The sequence below is a fragment of the Pleurodeles waltl genome, chromosome 4_2 (assembly GCF_031143425.1).
Source record: "Pleurodeles waltl isolate 20211129_DDA chromosome 4_2, aPleWal1.hap1.20221129, whole genome shotgun sequence".
NCBI classification, from domain to species: domain Eukaryota; kingdom Metazoa; phylum Chordata; class Amphibia; order Caudata; family Salamandridae; genus Pleurodeles; species Pleurodeles waltl.
Window position 1 is genome coordinate 945,104,249 of NC_090443.1, and position 24,130 is coordinate 945,128,378.

Here is a 24,130-nt window from a genome sequence, read left to right on the forward strand (position 1 = left end):
AATGAAGAGAATAGAGTGCCCCGGGCTTCTACAGGCTGGTAAAACCCCGGAGCTCTAACATTCCAATGTTTTTCACACAGCAACACATGTGATCAACAGCCTCACGGAGCCTGAAGGAATTCCAATCCACTCAGGCCCTTGAGGCCTTTGTTGTAGTTATTAGAAAATTCTGTCCTCTAGTAGTGAAATGTTCCAATAGCCTTATAGTCCCGCTCTCTTGTTAAAGACTCTCACCTTCAACTCTGGCCTTTACCGCCTGGAGGAGGCCTTTAAAAGCTGGTATAGCCCGCTGTGATGGGCTACAAGGCTATAGTAGATATCCTTACTCCACTCTTCATGTAGCCCAAACATCTAACCCTAAAATGTCAACCTATAACTGCCTCCCCATCATACCCCTCAGATTGGACTCACTAAAATCAATATTTGCTTCCTCTAAACCCCCTAACAACATATTGGATCCCAAACTCCCTAGTCTAGCTAAGCCAGTCTAATGATCCTTCCTTGTCAATTGGAAAACATCATAAACACATGAAGATGTTACCTCACCGCTATAAACAGGTAATGTAAGTCCAACAAAGAATTATTTACAAGCAAATACTGCACTAAACCAATTCAGTCTCCTAGTAGTGCTCATTGAGGTAAACATTGACAACAAAAATAGTAAGTTATTTGCATATCACAAGTTCAAATCTTGGCAAGTGACTCAACTTTCCGTCCTTCTGCACTCAGTAAAGCAAGTACACAAATTGGGTAATGTTATCAACTGTTATTTACAATGCTTAGAAATGGTAGAAGTGTGTTAAGAAGTGACATATAACAATTCTTATTTCTGTTCTTTCACTCATATCTAAAATACCTTATTCAAGATCTACCAATTAGGAAAATGCAATGTTAAAAATTGGAAATGAGGCACTGAGATGCTTGGCAAAGGTGAGGCCTGCATTCTGATCTACTTGACCCATCTGCATAATGAAACACCATTATGTTTTACTTTATACTCTATCCTCCAGATTTGAATTTAGTGATTTTAAAATATTTCAGACCTTGCCTAGTAGAATAATACCAAATGGTAAAATCAGTAGCACTCATTCCCAAAATGTACACTTATTGGTGTCCCACAAAGCCAGGTGCTGGCTCTCATCCTCTATCAGATATATATATATAGCCACTTGTAGAACTCCTAAAGTTGAGGGGCATCTCGTACTACCAATACCCAGAAGATACTCAAGTATATCTGACAAGAAACCAAAACAAACAAAAGATGAACACATAAATAACTGCCTAACACTAACAATCCACTCATCATTAGCTCACAGCTTAAAAGCTGTTTTGTTATTTTCTAGAAGGAAATCTTCCGACAACAGACCTCTAATCAAGGGTCATTGATAATGTCAATTCTATGGCTTCCTTTTTCAAAGCAACCTGGATTAAGACCCAATAGGGACATCCATGACACAAACTTTCTGCTTATAATTTAGATTAATAAAATCCAAAATGCCTTTCATCCCAAAGATGATTTTAAATAAGCCATTCAGGTGCCATATTCAGAATAGATTTTTGGATCTCTCTTCTCACAATCCAAATAAATTTGCAACTCGGGCAGATTAGCACAGATCAGCAACAAATGCTTCCATAGAATATACCTGCCTGCCGCCACAAGAACACAGTATAAAAATTTCATACGCAGAAAGAATTGCGAAGGGCAAAAAGAAAAGTATATTCTTGCTAAATTTGTCTAAATACAGATCAGCCAATACGTGTTTCACAATAAAAAGTGCTTCCTCAGGGAATTAACAGCTCCAGTAGTCCCATAAATTAAAAAAAAAAAAAAATCTTCATTTTATCATCAAAAGTTTAGGAAAAAACAATCAGTTATGGATAGTCCTAATAAGTAAGAGAGATGAAAACAATGCTTACTCCCTCAAGTATCTATAAAAGTCATTCCAGAGCACCCATTTAAAACTAAAACTGCGTAACATATACAAACACAGTGCAAGAGAGCTGATCAATTCAAGATGACTGTTAAAAAGACTAAACACAGTTTCAAAACAAATATGTCTCTATCTAAACAAATATATAGCATTCAAATAATAATTCTAACAAAAAATTCACACATCTCATTTTTTTTCTTTTAAGAATGTTTATGCTATTAATTAAATTTGCTATGGAGGCCACAATGCGCATCTTGGCTTCCTACCACTCTATGGTTGAAAAAACTGACTATGATCCCCACACAGCATTAAATCACACAAAAAATAAAACATAAGAATGACAAAACTCAACCACAAAAATTCAATTAAGCAAATATTTTGAATCTAACAGCTGAATTCAAATTGGTAAATCATGCCGAAGTAAAATTCAAATGAAAGCAAACCAGTGGTCAGTCTTGAAGCTACTTCTTCATTCATTGCATATGACTTACTTAACCATTACTCTACCCTCTGTGCTACTGTTCAAACGCAATCCGGTAAAGTGTATAACAAGGGCCCTGAAGATCAATGTAACTAAATCATACAATCAAAACAGCTAAACTAATCATATCCCACCAAAGATATGCAGATAAATGATATATCATGCAAAGTATAACTGTATATATCTAAAGAAATACTAATCATAGAGTCACAAATACAGAGTCTTGAACACTATAAAGCTCCTACTGTAATAAAGAACATGCATAATTGCTGTGAGCTACCTAGGCTGCATATGTATGGATCTAAAATTTTATATGCTCATCATCCATGGCAAATCTTTCCGTAAACACATATGTAAGTCTTCATCTGTATTGCTCTCTTTCAGTACCATCCGTAACTTATGGATCTAAAAGGACTCTACTTTACGGAGCTTCAAGTACTGATCTCCCTCCATTTAATGAGGTTGCACCAATGCGATCCCTATTTATTTTAGGTTTGCTACGTTCTCTAGGGTATGGTGTTTCTAAAAGCGTACTGCAATTGGATATGTCACGTCATTATTTTGTATAGCCCTTAGGTGCTACTGCCACCTTAGTTTCAATGTCCTAGTAGTAGATCCAGCATCAGTTGCTTGCAAACAAAGGCAATAACATAAATACAAAAAGACATGTTGCAATTTAAAAAAATCACATATATCATACACTTTCTCATTAATATGATCCTCAAATGATCAAACTTTACCAGGTGAGGTTTGAATTCACAGCAACAACATTATTGAAAGACTTTCTCATGGACTAACCATTGTCCATCAGTAGTTCTAGGTATAAAACTCATAGTGTCACTCGGCCTTAAGACATCTTTTAATGTTCGCCCTCATTTGTAAACAATACACATTTTTTCATTACCATACTTGCTTAAATGCATGTCCTTCTTAAGTGAATATCAATGTTTGTGTATGACCGAATGGATCTCTCTATTTTGATGAGTATAATTCTTGACCAACCTAACATTCTCTTTAAGATTTGCTCTAACATTCTTTGTGCAGTTTCCATGTTTAAGGATAAGTAAACACTCTCCCAACCAATTTCACTCTTTCCATAGCTTTGTTGAGTGCACATCAAGGGTAACCTCTGTTTAAAAATCTTTTTTTCTATATCATTGAGTTTTTTTGTTTTTAATAATAATCGCCATCTGTGCTGCAAAACGTTTTTGTCCGTAAAATATCTCTATATGAAATATTACTAATTTGATATCTAGGGTGTGAAGAGGTAGCACTGAATGTGCCATTAGTCACAGTCTCTTTTCCGTATAGTTTACTACATAGCCTGCCATCTTTAATGAAGAGAATACAATATAAGAATAATGCTCTCCTTGCTGTACCTAGTTCTATATTCACAGCATTGCCATTCAATCCTTGGTGAAACAGTTTAAGATGAACATTCAAATTCCAAATCTATGGAACTATGAAACAGCAGCAAAGAACAATTTTTGATTCCAAATCTCTGAAATCCTGTCACCCCACCCAGTTTCTCTCACAAAATCCCTTGAACTAGTTTGCTTAAAATGGATAAAAATGATAATCCATTGCTGTATCTCGAACCTGCTTGTAAAAGCAACCTTGGGTTAGGAAAAAAAAATATTATTAAGAATAAATTCAGAAAACTGGCCAAGAATCTCATTGTTTCAAATAGTCTGCAGGTCTTGTTTCTAAATAAGCCATTTACATGTTCAGTGCAGATGTACAAGTATTTCACAGACCAATATCTGAAGAAATAAATCAACATATTCTAATATATGTACAAGTAAGAAATCTCATTCCCAGGAGGAGGTTCCATCCCTTTTTCACTTTTGGGAACAATAAATGTTCAGTATTTGTTGGCTCTCAATATTGAGGTACCTGTATTCTACATTTGTTATCAACCCTAAATCACCACATTTCTTTATCAGGATGGTCATCTTTCTCTTAAATGACTAATATTTATCTCCACTGGCACTGCACAACACTCCTGATTATTTTAGCTGACTAAGGGCCTTTGCATGATAATCTGTGTGACTGAGAACAACTAAGTTACCCCCTTTGTCAGATTTACAAATTACAATCTTATCATGTAAAATGTGCATTGCTTCCCTTTAATTTAGTTAGATTGGCATGTTTAACAAGACTGTTCAGTTTTTTAATACCCTCCAATTTACAATGCTGAAAAATGTCTAAGTTATCTTTGCGTTGGCACGTTAGGCACAAAAGTAGATTTCAACCTCAATCCACCAACAATGTCTAAATCTAAAGCAACATCCTGAATAGCTATATCACGCTCTGTGTCCAGAACCCATAATATATGTAGATCTCTTATATCTCTAACCATAGTGTGTGAGTCCTCTTGAGCACAACTTTTAGCACATTCCATACGTGGGGATAACAAAAACGTTTTTCAAGTTTCAATTTTATCATGAATTTGTATAAATCAATTTTGAAATCAAGCATATTGAACTGAACTGCTGGGCAAAATGACAACCCTTTGTTCAATAAATTCATTTCATTATCTGTTAACTGTCAGACAGATTCAACACAACATTCAGTGTGCTCTCTTCCCTCTTGTTTGAGCTCTGGTTTCACTCCAATCCTTGTACTTTCTTCTCTCTGATCTTTTTCTACCCCCTCTGCCCTTGCTTTGTGTTTTCTCTTGGATTACTGTTCTCTGAAAGTATAAAAGTATAATTCCTCTGAACGAATGTCACCCTCTTCAGCTCCTCTAAAACGTAACCTTGTTTGATGAAGATGTAAACCCACTCAAATCTTCATTACCACTTTCACTCCCACTACTCACTAAACTTGAATCAGGTTGTACACTTCACACAGAACTCATACCTGCAGTACTAGATCTTGAAATTTTACTTGAATCAAACTTCTTAGCATGAGTATACTTTCTACCTTGTTTGCAAACTTTCTGATCTCTAAGGAGTTTAATAATTTCCCTATTTCTTTGATCCTCCTGAAACTTATGGAATAGATCATTCAAAATGTCATAATATGTCTTAGCCCCATCTTCCATATTCACATCAATTTCTTTCTTAATTTCATGTATCTGAATCAACAATGTATCCATATGTTCTTTAGCTTGCACCATCAATAGTCTCATGAGTTCAAAGGATGTATTCTCCAGACTACCCTTCTACTTTTCAGCAGTCTCTTTTATGACATATTTCGCCAGTGGAAACAAGGTTATCCTCAGTCAGTGCAGTAGTATTTCAAGATGAAAGTACTGCTCAAGTGCCTTGATCTCCCACCGTTTAGATGACTCTCTAATCATCGGTCTTTCAGGTTTAATGAAAAGTTACTTCATGCTCTTCGGTTTGCCTGATTCTAGTTCTATATCAGTATATGGTTTATTGAACAATATACTGGCAAGTTCTTCAAGTTTCTTAAGATAGTTTGCCATTATTGACAATTGCACTCTCTGCAATCCATACTGCCCCATCAAAGTGGTCCCACCTGCAGAAGCCAGAATAGTTTTCAGCACTGAAAAATATGATTGTGTAATATCTGTAATGATACAACTCAGATGGTTACTCGTTGAAGCATCTTCAGGTCATATATATGTTCAAAGCACTAAAAAGTAAACATGCCCAGCTATCTAAAATGTTAACGCAGAATGTCTGGAGGAAACCGAAAGGAAAGAAGTACAAACACCTTCAGTTTGTGCACTGCCCCCATGGATTTGGAACAACATACGAATAAAAACTAGACAAGCCTCAATGTTCTTGTCCTAAAGGCAGATTAAACTCACTGCTTCTCTGATTAATCCATTTTCCATCAGCTCTCTCAAACAAGAACTTTACATTAAACTTATCTTCTAGAATCTTGTTAGCAGGCTTATTAATGCCTATCCTCATTTCAATTCCTCACAAAATACAAATCACTATACCTCAATTTCATTAACCTAAACCACTAATGCTGAAAACTGATAATTCAATGTTGGCTAAAGCCCTGCTCTAGGTTATGTTACCACTGCAGTGACCTCTAAGTACACAGCAAATTGAACTAATTAAATAATCCACAATTACCCAATTATTTCCTAGAGATCTCTATGAAGAATAACGTATTAGTCTACAAAATGTCTTACTAATAGCACTTACTTCAAAGTTGTATCCTGTATCAATGTTTCTGCTATGAAAAGCATTCTGGAGTCTTTCCAAACTATTTAAACACTTGGAGGAATGACTATAATTAAACTTATTGTCCTTGTTCACCCAGTTAATATTTGTCACCTCCTCAGTTTTCATAACACCTAATTTTAGGCACATTATTAAATTGTCTCTCTGGTTTCAGTATTGTTTCAAAGAAGCAAAAATGTCTAAACAAACTGTTGTAAATTATTGTCCTATAACTGAGAAAAATGGTAAAGTGTCAGTATGCTTGGTTTTCCAAAGCAGTGGTTATGGTGATGAAAAGAAAGGGATGGGGTTTATTCCTAATAAAAATGTGATGGAATGCACTTTATTATACAACTTTTAATGGAATGCTAGAAAGCACCTAGATGTATCCATACACTACCAGTATATAATATCTACTAAGCGACCTTTGTCAGCAGACAATGAAAAGTTAGGGTTTTAATGTAGGCCAACATTCACACACTGTGTTCTTTGATCTTTAAGCCAACATGCACTACTTCTGAATAGATAAAATGCATTCTATTCCTAAAGACTTTCATTTCAGAGTTGAGCATGTACAGATTTTGCATTATTTGGCATGATAAGAGAATGAAGGAGATGAACAGATTTCACTTGGTAGTGCAAAACCTAAGGAATCCTCTAGTTCAATTAATTGCTAATTTTCAACTCTTAGTCATCAGCACTACATCAGTCCAGTTCGTTGATGGGTTAATAAAAGCATGAATAAATTAAACATGAAAATGCATTCTACAATCAGTAGTACTGATCCAAAATGTTCTTGGCTATCTGAAAAGAAATTAACACAAAACGATCCACGTTAATCATAAGCAAGTTTATTTTCGCCCTTACAGAAGAATGTTTACATAATCATGCAATCCAAAATTATAGAAGCCATAAAAGGAAAAAAAATGAAGATATCTCAATTGATGATTGGCTTAATATTGCTATTCCACACTGCGTTAACCATACAACTCTAGGCAAGCAGAATATGTTTAGCGGTGGCTTCTGTTAAGCGTGTTGCAAATTTTAGGGATACAAACATATTGCAACTCCTAAATTACCACTTGTATTCCCAAAGGACAAGTGTTTTCTATTTCAACTTAAACTAATTGGAACATAACACAGATAACAAGGATATATTCAGCCTTTTATGTAGCACTTAGTGATAAGGACAGATTCAAAGAACTATTCAGGGGTACACTATGTAACAGGACCTGACAGTACACAAGAGACCTGCATTGTTTCAGGCTGTTCCACAAACCATAAACAGAGTGGTATGTAGTGCACAGAATAGAAGCTCTATGCACCACAGACATAATTTGAACAGAATTAAAAATCAAGGTGTATGGACAGGTATCAAAACCTTTTGAAGACGATGTCAGAAGATATGTTATCGCTGCTACCCAATAGCCACTTCAGGTGTGCAATACTGTATCATATCTTTTTTTTTTATTTAGTATGGTGAGACTGGTAATCTGATTCATGTAGTTTAAACAACATATAGGCCACAGGACAATGAACCAATCAGGAAAGAGAAAACGTGACAAACGTTACATCAAATATGTTTGATGCATGGTTTCTAGTGTGGGGAGGCATCCACAGAGGGTAAGCAAACCAAGAGCCAATACAACACGGACCACCTACACATAAAAACGCAGTACTGCTGACCAAAATCTCTGTTCTGCGATTGACGGCAGAGAAACAAAAAATTATTCTATGTAATTAGATGTAATTATCGGTAAAAATAAAATGTATTATGACAACAAAACAATTAGCGTCTAGAAAACGCTTACCTCTCTTGATTTTTTTTCACTTCAAAGTAATCCCATCAGGCTTTCAGGAACCTCCATGCTCTTTATACCTCACATGTCCACACCCAATATCAATGCTATTTTTTTTTTTGAAGTACAATAGCCATTTGTTGTTGGGTAGTTTGGTACTAGTTGCTGTGAACTGTTATTATTCATTTTCTATGGATTTCCTTAGATTCCTGTTACATCTCAAACCCGGTTTTGGGGTATAAATGTGCTAGCTCGTTTTAGATTTCTTGCTTTAACCAGTAGAGGGTGCCTTGTTATTTTTTCACGACATATAAAATACTACATTCAAAACTACAAAAGCCACAACTGAATCTGGAAAAAAATTAATATCCGGCTAAGTTGAGTTTTCACTGAGAAGATCCTTCTGAATCATATGGACAAATACATTTCAAATAACTTGTTGCACAATATGCCCTGAAAGTGTGCTTGCACCTGTACATGGCCCATGACGCCGATCAGTCTACCACCATCCGGAAGAGGCCAGCCAACCCTCCTAGTTAAGAAGAGTTGAGACAATTAAACTCAAATGACTTGGGTGGCTACCTTACCTATTAGTTTAAAACCACCAAACTAGGTGGTTAAAACATTTGATTCAGGAAAATTGAATCCAGCTGATCAGCATCACATATTCATATTGCTCGACAAGCAGCAATTTGTATATATTTCTAGGCCTTGTCTTCACACAAAAATGCAATTAAAGGCAATCTATGTTGTTTACTGACCTAAAATGATCTTTAAACAAATTCAGCCAAACGCTTTTGACACATGATCAAAAGCAAGCATGATTATAAACACGCCTGGGAGCATTAACCAATAACATTGGGGCACTCTGGTGGTGTTCTATGATCTTAGGAGCGTATATTACAAGATTATACAAGCAAATATGTCAGGCTTGTTAAATAGCGAAACAAGTCTATAGTATGACATACCCCTTAATAATACGTAAAGACATTATCTGCTTAAATCACAGACCAACAGAACCTTATGGATATTTAGGGCGAGCAGGCTGTAAAACAAGAGTTTTCCAAAGGCAGAGCCAGACGGTCGGGGTCTATTCCCATGCATAGATCCCAATCTTCATTTCCGGTCATGGCGCCGAGTGACAGTCTCTACTTCCTTCATGAACCGTAGGCAGAGTTCTTCCTGCCAAGGAAGAGCAACACACTGAACCACCACTGGGAGCCCCACGCCGTTTTCCATACCCTAATGAGAAGAAACAAAATGTCATAAAAACAAAAAACAAAATGTCACAGAAAAGGGCATAGAAACATTACCTGCAGCACCCATCCATTCGCATTCACCTCACACGCACAGAAACACAAAGAACAAATAGAGGAAAAAACAGATACAAAGGTGTGCTTACAAACACACCTACATGAGCATTTTTGCAATACCTGGAGTAAGGCTAGAAAAATAAAGTCTGTCGATGTGACAATAGCCACCCAGTAGAGTTTGGAGAGATGACCGCATCAAACAGATATAATTCCTAGTTAATGGGGGAGGAAGAGGCACGAGCAGATGTGATGCCATCTATATTTTAGTAGTGCTGTGGAAATATCTTCCATTTCTATTGTTGAATGGGTTTGTGTACTGGTTTGTGCAAATCACCCGCAACTATCTTGAAATTGGGCTTTTTCTGTCCCCACTAGTTGTCTATTCATTCCTTCTTTAAGAAGCTGGGTGGAGAGTTTTTTGCTTACATTAATGACGTTCTTAATTTTAGTTGTCCAGTGTAAAAGAAAATTGACGCTTTCAACAATTGCACAATATGAATTATCTAATATCTAACTCTTTTGAGATTTTTCTAGACCTGATCTAAGTGTACAAAATTGGATCCTGATTTCTGTCAGAGCTGGTCAGTGGTACTGCAATAGATGGGTTTGCTGCTCTCATTCTCTTTTCCGGTAGTTTTGGGCATTTTTTACCAGAGCCATTCAGTGACTTTGGCTCATCCAGAAATGCATGCAATGAAATCGACCCAAAAGAATAGTCTGGTTAAGTAAATGCATCACTATTTAAGTGAACTGCAACATTAACCTAAACACACTGGCAACTGGAATCAGGACTCAGCCCTGCAGTACAAGGGACGAGAAGTTGGCTAGATTTCAAAATCAAAACGTAAAACAGGTGAATTTATTAGGGACTTGCCTACATTAGGTCGATTACGAGTGTTTTTAAGTTTATGTTTTCACACACGACCCTAAAAGTGATAATTTGCAAAGCCAGGGAATACTGACACGGTTAAATCAAATTAAAACCCTCTAGTTCTTTGGAAGCTAAAACAGAGTAAAATCTCACAGTTGCAGACTTAATTTCAGAAAGAAAGTGAAATTTAAGGAGGAAACTGCAGATGCAAATCTTTAATAGTGTGCGAAGTCACATAATAAATTTACTAGAAAAGTTAGCAAAAGGATAACATTCTTTTCCTAGTGCAAATATCTAGCATCCTCCAATGAATACTGTGATTTCTCCACCTGATCTATGTTTACAATGCCTTCTAGGTCTACCACCACGGGCAGAGGGGCAGAGACAGTGGTTTCTGTGCATGTATTTGGTAAGAGTGGGATGACAGGTGTTAATAGCCGTATTGCCCTCACGCTGCGTGGTGTTAACAGTTGTTAATTGCCAGACATTAACACCACAATAAACCGTTGTTTACAGATCATGCCCACCGCTGTGGGGGCAGGCAGCTACAATAGACGTTGCCTTCTTTGTAGGATTCTAAACACTATTAACGCTCTGAGAAGAGGGCAAAATACTTTATTAAACATTGCTCATGCTACACAGAAATGTGTATCCACATGATCATCTTTGGTAAGGTGTCCTGATCTTATATTGATGAGTCATTCAATAATCATTGATCATACATTTTATATAGTACTAATGACAAACAAAAACGGCAATAAAGGACTAAAAGATGAGAGCTTTTAGGTCAACAAGGTGCAAGCCATCTGAAAAGCCAGGATTTTATCCATTCGTCCTAGGCTCTCTGGGAGTGAATTTCAAGCTGCTTAAGCTATGTTTTGGAAGGCCTTCATTGCAGCTTAGTTTCTAGCGGTTTTCGGGGACAGAAGACGTCTTTAACAGAATATATAACAATTCTACCAGGATTACTAAAAAAAAAAAAAAACGGAGGGATAATATAGGAAGAGCACTTCCATCAATCGTTTCCTGAATTGAGATCGAAATTTAAAACAAATGTCTCGATTCCACTAGTAACCAAAGCACTTTGTGTCACCTGGCACAATGTAATCATTTTTAGGTAACCTGAACACGGTTGTCACAACATAATTCTATATAGCCTAAAATTTCTAAATGTTGACCTATGAGGTACCTGTCAGCAAGAAATAGTATAGATTTTAGAACTGACCTACACCAGAGAAGTGTTAAGGCATGGGCAAAGTAGGCTCTGGCCCAGGAGTCCAGCCTTTCAGGATGCGTGCCCTAATGACCTTAGATAATTACTAAAAATATTGCTTTAAATACGGTTTTCCTTTCATTTATTTTTAATGTGTGACAGTCTATTACAAACATTTAGCAGCGAAATGTTGTCTTTATGTTACGTGTACCATCCAATAAAATGTTTCTTTTAGCTCAAAACAGGACCTCACTTATGAGAAATGGGAAGGTGTCACAGACATTATTTTCAGTAATATTTGTGAGTAGGCGCTGTGTTACAATATTGAAAACACTATCCCGGAGTATTGTATGTAAACGCATTTAGAATTTGGGCAAGAGTGTCTGTGCACTGTGATGAAGCAGAAAATGAAGGTTTTCATTTATTAGCGCATAAACGTAGTGTTGAAATAATCATGTGTGACTCTAACCGAACTAATAAAGATTGTACGGGGACAAAATGTGCCCTTAGAGTAGTTTGCCAACATTTATAAGCGTGCTTTATATAACGTGATGTATTAGAATTGCACTAATCCGACATAATCGTAAACGTGTGCTATGATTTGCTTGCTTGAAATGCTTTAGCTTAGCATTACTTTAGTGGAGGCTTCGGCCTAGTTGCCTGGTCTCACGGTTTAGATGCTCGTATTTTTCCAATGTGCTAATAAACGTGTATTTTTGCTTGAAGCTGTACTTTTCCACTGAGATCGTTCACATGCTTATCTTAAAGTTTCGTGCCAGCTTGGCATTTTTCTCTTTACTCCAAGGTCGATCTGCAGGTGCGGACAATGGAGGCTCTGAAAGTGAGCTAATTGGTATAAAATGTTGCAACTTGCGTACCCATCTCCAAGGATAATGTATGCTTAAGTAAAAGCTTGAGAACTGTCGTTTTTGATTGGACAATTTGAAGCTAACCTATGAACCCTCCAATGGAAGACCCTACTGGATTTGAACTGTTGTCTATAAAACCCAGGTGCACGAGAAGGAAGTAGCCATTACCAGCTCGATACCCGCCATTTTGCAGACTTCGTAGCTATTATGGCCCACCTTGCTGCAACGCCATTTTGAATGAGACTTTGATGCTTTCTCTAATCGAGAGAAAGAGTCTTTAAATGATTCTTGCCCTAGAGACTTTAACTTTGATCCCTTTGCATGAAGTAGTAGTTTTATTTTGCTGCCGTGAGGCAATTGCCCCGTCCACCCCTGCCCCTTTGCCCCGTCCCATGCTGATCGAAACGGTACCCATGCTGATCGAGAAACGGTACCTGTGAGACGAAGACTTCCTTGTATGCTGGTCGTAATTGGTAAATATGAAAGGAAATTGTACAATTGCATTGTGTTTCTTTTAGGTAACCAACTGCTGATTTTTGACAAGATCCCTAGCTAGGAGTTTTTTCTAAATTAATGTTGCTAGATTGTTTTTGCATGAAGTCCCACATGCCGATGCTAATTTGAGGTTAGATGAGGATTCCTTCTGTTGCACGATGCAATCTGAGACCTTGTTATGCTGACTAAATGTATGCAATTAGCTCGTTACAGATCATAGTATTAGTGATTTGCATTGCTATTATCGAATGCCTTGTTATTCAAATGCTGCATAGATTGCACTTGTTTCGCCGCTATGGACAGTTATTAATGTTCATTTATGTTTATCATTTGGTGTTGAGACACATTTATATTGTGCTAGCTTTATTAATATAGGGAAATAAATTCATTAACTTTGAATAAACTGGTGTGGTTATTCCTGACTGAAAGGTCAGGGTTCGCCGAAATGTATTCTGGATTAATTGTTAAGTGTTATGTTGATCAAGGTATTGCTTATGTTCGTTATTGATTATTGATTTGATGCAATTGATCGATATAGAGTACGGAGAGTTCCACTTAGCCAAAAGATTCATCGGCCTAAAGAGCGTCCAAAATACAGGTAAATTATTAGTACGGACCGCTCTATCAGTAGATGGTAGCAGAGGACGGTTTCGCCTTTTGGGACCCCGTACTCTTAAAGTACATGGTGTTGAATTAACGGTTACGCCCTTTCAGACCCTATTCGAGAAGTTGAATTAGATTTTTCTGGGGTAAAATAGATTGACAGAATGATGATGGGCTAGGTCCACCGCGACTTTCCCGGGATCTCGGAGCTTGCGAATGGAGAGAATGGAGGTGTGAGATCAGCGTTGGCGGTACTAGTGATGGTATGAGTGAAGTTAGGGTTTTGCGCTTGCACAGCTTATTGCCGCAGGTTGGGTGAAAAGGTTGCGAGGAATTTTTTTCTTTTTAGAGGATAGCGGAGGTGCGACTCCGAGTGTAGAAGTAGAGAAGTCGTCGAACTTCATAGAAATAGCGGAGGTGCGACTCCGAGTGTGAGAGTAGGGAAGTCGTCGAACTTCATGTGCTTGTGGCGCTTTGTGCATAAAAAGGTCCACGTGGTTGTTGTTGTTGAGACGGGCCCTGCGAGGTCAAGAGACTCCGGAGTATGTTGATCCATGTTGTGGTCTGGGCGGTTTAGTAGGTTGATCGGGCGTGGTCAACGAGTCGGTACGTGTGTCGAGGGAGTGAAAGGAACTTCGACTTCGGGCTTTGACAAGATTCTAAGTGCACTAGAATAGATCATTGACAAGTTGAGAGTAGGTCTGCGGGTCAGATTTGCTTGCGAAAGTGGGGACCGAGAAAGATGGAATAACTGCCGAGGCTAGTGAAAAATCCCTAAGGTCCTGAAGCGATTGTGTTACCCTTCCTGTAGTAAACCGACAGATCTGTTTTATTTTTTGGTAGCTCGCGATACATGCAAGAAGTTGTTACGAGAGGAGCTGAGTGAAGGAGGACTAGCCGCGAGGCTTTGTCAGCCGCAGTGTGTGTGAGTGCGACGTCACTAGGAGCCGCGCTGGGATAGGTTGGTTGGAGAGAAGGGTCGCGGACGGATTGGACGCAGTCCGTGGGGCTTGTTTGGAAGGGGAAAGGCAAGCGAAGAGTATTCCGGGAATTAAAGTCACCTATTGATTACAAATTTTGTGAAATAAAAGACGAGAAAATGAATTTTTTTAAAGCATTAAGGAGTGCGATGAAGGGGGAGTCTTACATTAAAGCGAGCGTAGGAGAGGAGACGCCGCCCGAAGGCACACCAGCTTACATTGTAATGGAGGAAAAAGGGGTAGCTCCGTGCCTTTGGCTAAAGCAATGGCACAAGCTGACAGAGAAGCATGGGAGCGTAGCATTCCCGATCCATGGGACATTCAATATAAGGATACTAGAGAATTTGAGATTCACGATGTACGACATGAAGGTACCTCCAAGGCCAGCACAGTTTGAGGCTCTAGCGATTTGGGAACTGATGGCTAGACAGCAACAGCAAAATAAGTTCGAGACCAGGATAAGGAAGGTAGAAAAGACACTAGCGGACGCTAGGTGGGATAATGCACAGAAGGTGTGGAGGTCAGATGTACTGCAGGGGATAAAATTGTTTCCCGCAATTACTAGGGAAGAAGAGGAGACAGGTAAGAAAGCTACCTGTAAGACAAACAGGAGGTGTTCCAAGGATAGAGAGGACGAGGAAAAGTTGAGAAGAGGAGTTAGAGGATGAGGAGTTAATCATGCAATTGCTGAACGACCGTCCACCACCTTATGCAGAGAGTGGACAAGGTCCAAGTACCAGTTCTGCCCCTCCGGCATCGGTACAGAACGGTGAAACTCAGAGTTCAGGAGCTTCATCGGGATCTAAGGACCAGAGTCTACTGTTCACCCCGCAGATACCGCAGGTTAGGAGAATATATCCAGATGTGCCCATGTTGAAACAAGTAGAAAATTATCAGCCGCAGATCCCAGGGTACTACAGCAGTGACAACGGTGCAGGAATGATTCTAGATCCAACCGTAAGGGGAGTACAGAATGGTCACAACCCGACATTGGCACAAGTTGAATCAACTCAGTTTCTGATGCCTCAAAAGCAGATGCAGGGGGGAAATGCACATGCTCAGATGACGGGGAGTCAGATGGGCATGCCGGCAATGATGACCCGTAGTGTGGGAATGAACATGCCTCAGAACATGGGAAATGGACAAAACCCAGATGCGATATCGCTACCCATTACTGTAGGTCCACCGGTACCTCTGTACAGTCAGCCTAATTTAGGTATGAGCGGTCAGGGATCAATGCTGCAGAATGGGACGGAAAGGAGGTGCATAGAAAACACTCCAGGGATAACTCCGATAGCGGCTCAGCCAACTGGATCTGGGACCTTGATGGAGTTTAGTCCCATATGTGCTCAGTCGACACTGGTGAGGTCGAGTCCCCCACTGATGATACCGCTGTCATCGAATACTGAAAAGTTGCCGCAACCATCAATGGCAGTCGATGTGAACGCTACACGGATGGGGTTGAATGCGCAACAGCTGACACAGTGGTTCAACAGTCTAAATTCCACACAAAGTTCAGCCAGTGGGAAGGGAGAAGATTATCTGAATAGGGTCAGGTTGAACATGGAAGCACAAGAATTGGTGGAAGGGACTATGGGTGTGAATAGGTTAGAGTCCTACTCGGAAGAAGAGCTGAGGTATCTATGTCCCAGGATAACAAAAGAAGTGAACAAGGTACACAAAAGCTTGCAAGAAGTAGCTGACAAAAACGGGGTTGATATAGACAAGACGAAACACTTGAGCAGGAGCTATAGGTTGGATTTCGGGACCACAGATTTTGAACACATGAGGTCAGCAGGCATGAAGGCGCACCTTAGAGAACTGCTGCAGAGTGCACAAGTGTAGAGGTGCTTAGACAAGTGGGAAAGCAGATGGGTAAAGAGGAAGGAAAAGAGGAGGGACAGTGCTACAGAGCTCAACGAGAAAAGACCACAGAGTACCGAGGCAGTAACCATGTTACCAATGAGGGAGACAGCAGGGGGAAAATTAATACATGTACCATGGCACAGAAGCGACATTCAGTCATTTACGGATGATTTTCCCAAACTGAGAGAGAAGCCGATTGAATGGTATCAACAGACTGACAGGTTTGTGAAGCTTGCAAAATGTCTTTGGGAAGACCTGAACACTCTCTTTGAGATTGTGGTTCCAGCAGATTTGTGGGAGGATTGCAAAAGAGCTGTAGGTTGGCCGACAAGTGAACCAGAAAGAGACAGGGATACGGGTGCACCATCACCTATGGTGATGAGCTTGTACTACAAGGTGATTGAGCATTTGAAGACGAAAGTTGCCGCGAAAAATGTGGATTGGCAGAAGATCGATCGAACGGCCCAAGAGGCTAAAGAGTCGATTCATAGTTACTATGAGAGGTTGTTGAAGGCGTTTAAGAACTACAGTGGCACAGAGACAATAGAGGCGAAGGACATGCTTCATTTTGTGTTCAGATTTGTGGAAGGGCTGAGACCAGAGATAAGCCAGATGATAAAGTCGCATTTGATTTGTTGGCAGTCGAAACCGATCGATGAGGTGTTGAATTATGCGAAATACTGTAGCGACGAAATTGAAGTGAAACAGAAAAGGCTGAAAGAGAAGGTGATGATGATGCAACTTAAAGCAGCTCAGACAGGTCTGCAAGGTTTGCAAGGGATGCAAGGGTTCCAACAGCAGGTACCGCAACCGCAGCCGCAGTTGCAGGGAAATATGATGTTTCAGCCACAGGCCAGAGGCAGAGGCAGAGGAGGTTTTGTGAATAATGGTCCGGATTTGAACACTGTTGTGACTGGTGTGCAGGCAATGAAGAAGGTGATGCCGTGTCACGTGTGCGGAATTGTCGGTCATTGGAAACGCGAGTGCCCGATGGTGGTGCAGGAAGGTGCAGGTGCAGGTGCAGGTGTTGGTCAGCAAAACAATGATGTCAATGCATTTCAGACAATGAGGGGACCGGAAATGAGAGGTCCAAACCAAAATTTTCAGACCGTAAATCAGTTGCAGGGATTACAACCTATGCAGCCGCAGCAGATGCCTCGTATGCAGATGACGCAAATGCAGCCAATGCAACAGCAGTTACCCATGGTACCTAATCAGCAAATGCAAATACCTTTGGCACCAATGAGTCAGCAGCAAGTGATGGTTCCTCCACAGGTCTCGGGTCAGGTAATGAGTACAAATAGCGCCGTACAACAGTTCCCACTACACAGTGAGAGTGGAATAAACAATGTATGGGAGAGTGAAAGTTCAGAAGAAGAAGGAGATTGTGTGCTTGCAGCATCCTTGGAAGTTGATCAAAAGGGTCCGTACGTAGAGGGAAGAGTAATGGGTCATCGTGTTTCATTCTTGGTTGACACAGGAGCCACACGTTCGACTGTTAAGAGCAGTGAAGTACCAAATTTGCCACTCTCAGGGAGGACAGTTCAAGTGGTGGGAGTAGCAAACAGGCACCTGACGAACCCAATAACAGATCCGGTACCAGTCAGCATCGGTAACTATCAAGGGGTGCATCAGTTTGTGGTATGTGACTCAAGCCCGATAGCACTGTTAGGGGGAGACCTATTGTGCCAATTGGGTTGTTCGATCATGTGTTCGAACGAAGGAATAACAATCCAGACGAGCAGTGATGGGGAAGAAGAGGACAGTGTAGAGGGGGATGAGATGGAAACTGTCGATGAAGAATATCCTCTGATTTGTCTTTTCCCGATGATAACTGAAGAAGATATTCCAGCCGAATTACGGGAAACAGTCGGAAAGGAAGTGTGGGATATGACAGGGAAAGAGGTGGGATTGATGAAAGGAGTTGAACCAGTGAAAGTGACCGTAAAACCCAATGCAACCTTTCCCCAGACCCCACAATACCACATGGCACAAGACACCCTCATGAAAGTTGCCCAACTCATTGACGAATTTGTAAAACAGGGGGTACTGAAAGAAGTGTTAAGCAGTCCATGTAATTCACCAATAATGGGACTAATAAAGCCAAGTGGAAAGGTCCGACTTGTGCAGGACTTGAGGAAAATAAATGACATCATAGTCAAGTGTTGCCCTGTCGTACCAAATCCAGCTGTGATAATGTTTCAAGTCCCTTGCGATGCCGAATGGTTCTCAGTCATCGACTTGTCACAAGCATTCTTTTCTGTGCCTCTTCATGAGGACAGCCAATTCCTCTTTTGTTTCAAATTCCTAGACAGAGTATACAGTTGGTGTCGAATTCCTCAAGGGTTTTCTGAGTCACCGTCAATCTTCAATCAGATTCTAAAGAAAGATTTGGAAGCATTAGAATTGCCATTTGAGTCAACCCTAGTACAGTACATTGATGACTTACTGGTTGCATCAAAGACAGAAAGTGGCTGCACAGCCGATACCATTGCTCTGTTGAACCATTTGGGAAGGAATGGACACAAGGTGTCTCCTTCAAAATTGCAGTTTTGTCAGAAGAAAGTGAAATACTTGGGTCACCAGATAGAGAAAGGGTCACGGAGAATAATGAAGGAAAGAATAACAAGTGTACTTCAAATGAGTCCACCAAAGACAAGGAGGGAGGTGAGGAAGTTTTTGGGAATGGTGGGCTATTGTCGCCAGTGGATTCCCAACTTCTCAACTCTAGCAAAGCCTTTACTGAAACTGACCCAGAAGGATGCCTTGGATCAAATTGAACTGAAAGGAGATGAGATGGATGCTTTTGTTGAATTGAAAGAGTGCATGTGCAGGGCTCCAGCTTTAGGTATGCCCGATTACACAAAGCCTTTCACATTGTTTTGTCATGAACGTGATGCATGTTCTTTGTCTGTCTTGACTCAAGCCCATGGTGGCGTAAACAGACCAGTAGCGTATTTTTCAGCTACTTTGGATCCGGTCGCAGCAGCACTCCCAGGGTGTTTGCGCGCCGTAGCAGCAGTTGGTATCAGCCTCACTCAGAGTGAAGGAATAGTGATGGGACACCCAGTAACAGTCATGGTCCCTCACTCAGTTGAGATACTTTTGTCCCGCTCCCGAACGCAACACATGACCGGAGCAAGACTCACAAGGTATGAAACGATAATTCTGGGCTCACCGAATGTGCAGCTGAAAAGGTGCACTACGTTGAATCCAGCAACCTTGCTTCCTGGTGAAAATGCTGAAGTTGAGAACGCTGAAGACGTCGAGCATGACTGCCTTCAGGTGACTGAATTTTGCACAAAACCTCGACCTGACATTAAGGACACTAAGCTTGATGAAAATGATCAAATTGTTTTTGTTGATTGTTCATGTCTAAGAGATGGGATGGGAATTTTAAAAGCAGGATATGCTGTATGTACTGTAACAGGTGTCTTGGAAGCGGCCTGGCTCCAAGGAGTCTATTCTGCACAAGTAGCAGAACTTGTAGCCCTTACTAGAGCATGTCAACTGTCTGCATTGATGAAAGTCACCATTTACACTGATAGTCAGTACGGGTTTGGAATTGTGCACGACTTTGGACAACTATGGTCACAGAGAGGTTTCCTGACTTCTTCAGGATCCCCAGTGAAAAACGGGGAGAGAATAAGGGAATTGTTACACGCCATTCAAATGCCAGCTGAAGTTGCAGTGGTAAAGTGTAGTGCTCATACGAAAGGACAGGACTATGTTTCTCTGGGAAATGCATATGCGGATCAAGTCGCAAGATTTTGTGCCTTGAACTGTATATTACTCAGGGATGAATGGAATTCGATAAGTGAGCCAGAACTCGAACCAGCTGAAGCATTTGCCTTAAAGGTCGTAGATACAATAGATGAACTAAAAGCATTGCAGAATAACGTCAGGGAGGATGAGAGGGATTCCTGGATTAAATCACAATGTATAAAGAGACCAGATGAGTTATGGGTTTCAAATGAGGGAAAATTTGTTTTGCCAAACAGTCTCTTATCACAGCTTGCGCGGTTCTATCATGGGCAAGCTCACCTAGGGAGAGATGCCATGATAAGATTGTTCAAAACTGATTGGTTTAACCCCAGATTTCGTCAAGCTGCAGAAGCAGTTTGCCATCGATGTGTCACTTGCCAGCAGATGAACCCAGGGAAGGGAACGGTTGTGAACGCGAGCCACATTGGCAGAGCCAGTGGCCCATTTAGTCGAATGCAGATAGATTTCATTGAGATGCCTGTGCATGGAGGTCTGAAGTATGTGTTGGTGATTGTGTGCATTTTTAGTCACTGGATTGAGGCATACCCCACACGTAGAAATGACAGCCTTACAGTTGCAAAGCTATTGTTGAGAGAGTTGATACCACGTTTCGGATTCCCGATCTCTTTAGAATCAGATAGGGGAAGTCACTTCAATAACGAGGTGATAAAGTTACTTTGCGAAGCGCTGAACATTGAGCAAAAACTGCATTGTAGCTATCGCCCTGAAGCATCAGGATTGGTGGAGCAGATGAATGGTACACTGAAATCAAGAATGGCGAAAATATGTGCATCAACAAATTTGAAATGGCCTGACGCATTGCCCTTGGCGCTAATGTCAATGAGAAACACCCCTGATAGAAAGACTGGATTGTCTCCGCACGAAATTCTCATGGGCAGGGCTATGAGACTTCCTGCAGTTCCCGCAAACGCGCTTTTGAATATTACAGATGATATGGTGTTAGACTACTGCAAGGGTATGCCTGACGTGGTTCGCTCTTTCTCTCACCAGGTGGAAGCAACCACCTTACCACCGATCCAAGGTCCAGGACACGCACTGAAAGCAGGTGACTGGGTGGTGGTAAAGAAGCACGTGAGGAAGTCGTGTCTGGAACCCCGTTGGAAAGGCCCTTTCCAAGTGATCCTGACGACAACTACAGCTGTGAAGTGTGCGGGGGTTCCCAACTGGATTCACGCCAGTCACACAAAGAAAGTGTTGTGTCCCACAGATGAGGAAGTTGAAGTGCTGAAACTGCCAGTGCCTGATAAAACAGTGCTGAGTGCTGAGACAGAACAAAACCGAACTGAAAGCGAACAGGCAGAAGCAGGAGAGAGAGAGATATTATTGGAGGACGAAGAGACAAACTCACTTGGGGAAGACCAAGGAGAAAGTTCAGACAGCGACGAAGAAGCTGAAGGTGACAAAGAACCTGAAGCAGCTGAGGGTAGTAAAGAGCCTGAAGCAGCTGAGGGTGACAAGGAACCTGAAGCAGCTGAAAGTGATACAGAGCCTGACGAAAGTAAAGGTGACGAAGGGCTCGAAAAAGGTGAAAAAGCAGGAGAGCCTGATCAGAGGAGGGCTTTCCCAGAAGCAGACGATACAGAAAAAGAAAAAGAGAACGTGATTGATTCCCCAGAAGGAGGGGACAAGGCAGAACAGAACGAAACAGTTCAAACTTCTACAGAAAAGGTCGCAGGTCCAACAAATGGACATGGTGCAAAGAGGAGACTAAGTATATCACCAGTAAAACAAAGGACTGAAGAAAGTTTGAACGACGGAGGAAGGCCAAAAGTGAAAGAGAAAAGAAAGGAAGTGTCTGTCGTGGTACCAACTTCGAGTGAAGAAAAAGACTTGACAAAAGAGGAAAGTACCAGCGAGGCAGAATCGAAAAGAGAAGCAAAATTGAAAAGGAAAAGGATACCGAATAGGAGATATTCCGGTCCAGAGTGGGCATATGTAGCCAATGACGATTGGACTGACGAATTTGTATCTCTAAGCCTCGAGAACGAAGAAGAAGAGATACCAATAGAAAAGAAAAGTTTTATGGACAGTGTTGATTGAAAGGGTGATAAGTGACATCGCTTGCTACAATATAACGTGAAACAAACAACCAGCTGAGACATTGCTAAACCGGATGAGACACTTGCAGAACTGATAAAGACTGAGTTATTGCCGAATTGAGACAAATGCTGCTAACCGATAAGTGACTGGCCTCCTGAAGAAAACTGTGTGAACATTGCGCTCGTTCAGCTTTGTAACTGAATTGCTAAATAGTTTCATTTATAGGTGCTTCTAGCTCTCTGATTCTATACAGATCATGACGCAAAACAGTAGAAAGAAATATTGTAAATATGTGTGTATAGGCTTGATAATTGCATGTGTACTAATAATAATGGCAATAGTGCTTGCAATGCATGGAAAGGGTGAGAATGAGAAAATCGATGCTTCTACTTTTGCTCCTGTTACTGTCACTGAACTAACCGCATTGAAAAGACTAGAATTAGATGAGAGACACTTGCATGATAAGAAGGAGCTTTCGTATAACGTTTTCTATCGCTTGCTAACAGAATATGTTGAGACCATGGATGCGAAAGATTGTTATGTGTGTACACAGATACCGACATCAGTAAAGGAAGGGGTGACTTATCACCACATGCCTCTTACATACGGGATTACATGTAGTATAGTAATGTCTAGGTTTTATGGTCAAACTAACATACAGTATTTTTACTCGAATTATGATGTTACCTTTGCATATGTTCCTATAATAGCGCAGCTAAGCCAGATTGCTAAAGATTGGGATGCTAAAATAATGAGGGAATTTTTCGAGCCAATGCTACCTTTTGAAACGGCTCACGCTCATAGGGAAAACCTTACCTGCTCGCTCTCTGCAGTAGAAATAAGCTTTTTAGATCGTACAGATGATAGAAGGGCACAAATGAATGCGAAATTAGAAAAAGAGCTACATAAGAGGGCTTCAGTAGATAATTATGATTTTGATGCAATAAAAACACAAGGGAGAATAGCTTTAGATGCTTGGCATGTAGGGAAATTTTGTATATATAGAGGTGAATCTTATTATGACAACATTTTTGTAGGAGCGAGTGAGTGTAAACATACGTTTATCTTTAAGGCCAAATGGACATTCATGATGAACGGACTTGACCCTGTCATTCCAGGTGTATATTACATTTGTGGGTATAATGCCTATTATCGTCTTCCGAAAGGATGGTGGGGGAGATGTTATTTGGGTATAGTGTTCCCAAAGGTTTATCAACTGGATGACCTATCGATGATTCAAAAGACATCTGGATCCCATCGTATCCAGAAAAGAGAGACCGCAGCTGCTGTGGTAGGAGATATATTTGGAGCCATGATTCCTTCATTGGGAGTTGTGCTGAATTCCATCAAAATAAGAAAGTTGTCTACTATAGTGGATAACATGTTGACAAAGTTTTCAGGTGCTATAATCCTGATAGATGCTGAACTTGCAGCGGAAAGAGCTATGACTCTTCAAAATAGGCTTGCTTTAGACATTCTTTTAGCAAAGGATGGCGGCGTTTGCAAAATGCTTGGTGCACGACACTGTTGTACCTATATTCCAGACAATAGTGTGAAGATTAAAACTATGCTTGCTAATCTAACAAAAGAGAGTGCAGATTTGAAGGAATTGAAAGAACCAGGAGTGTGGGAGAAGGTTGGAAAAGGACTTGCTTCAGTGGGAAATTGGATTGGGGGAATTTGGAATGGAATATTACTAAAAATAATACAGGGAATATTAATTGTACTGATT

General features: G+C 40.5%; 1 protein-coding gene across 2 annotated transcripts in view; it reads right to left on the reverse strand.

Moving 5' to 3' along the window:
* Nucleotides 1–7,394: 7,394 nt before the first annotated feature.
* Nucleotides 7,395–24,130, reverse strand: part of LOC138293508 (vitamin D3 hydroxylase-associated protein-like) — a 341,751-nt gene continuing 325,015 nt past the window's right edge. For both annotated transcript variants that reach the window (XM_069232750.1, XM_069232749.1), the window contains exon 15: nt 7,395–9,604. In XM_069232750.1, the coding sequence (XP_069088851.1) occupies nt 9,479–9,604 (126 nt within the window). In that variant the 3' untranslated portion in view covers nt 7,395–9,478. The remainder of the gene's footprint in view (nt 9,605–24,130) is intronic.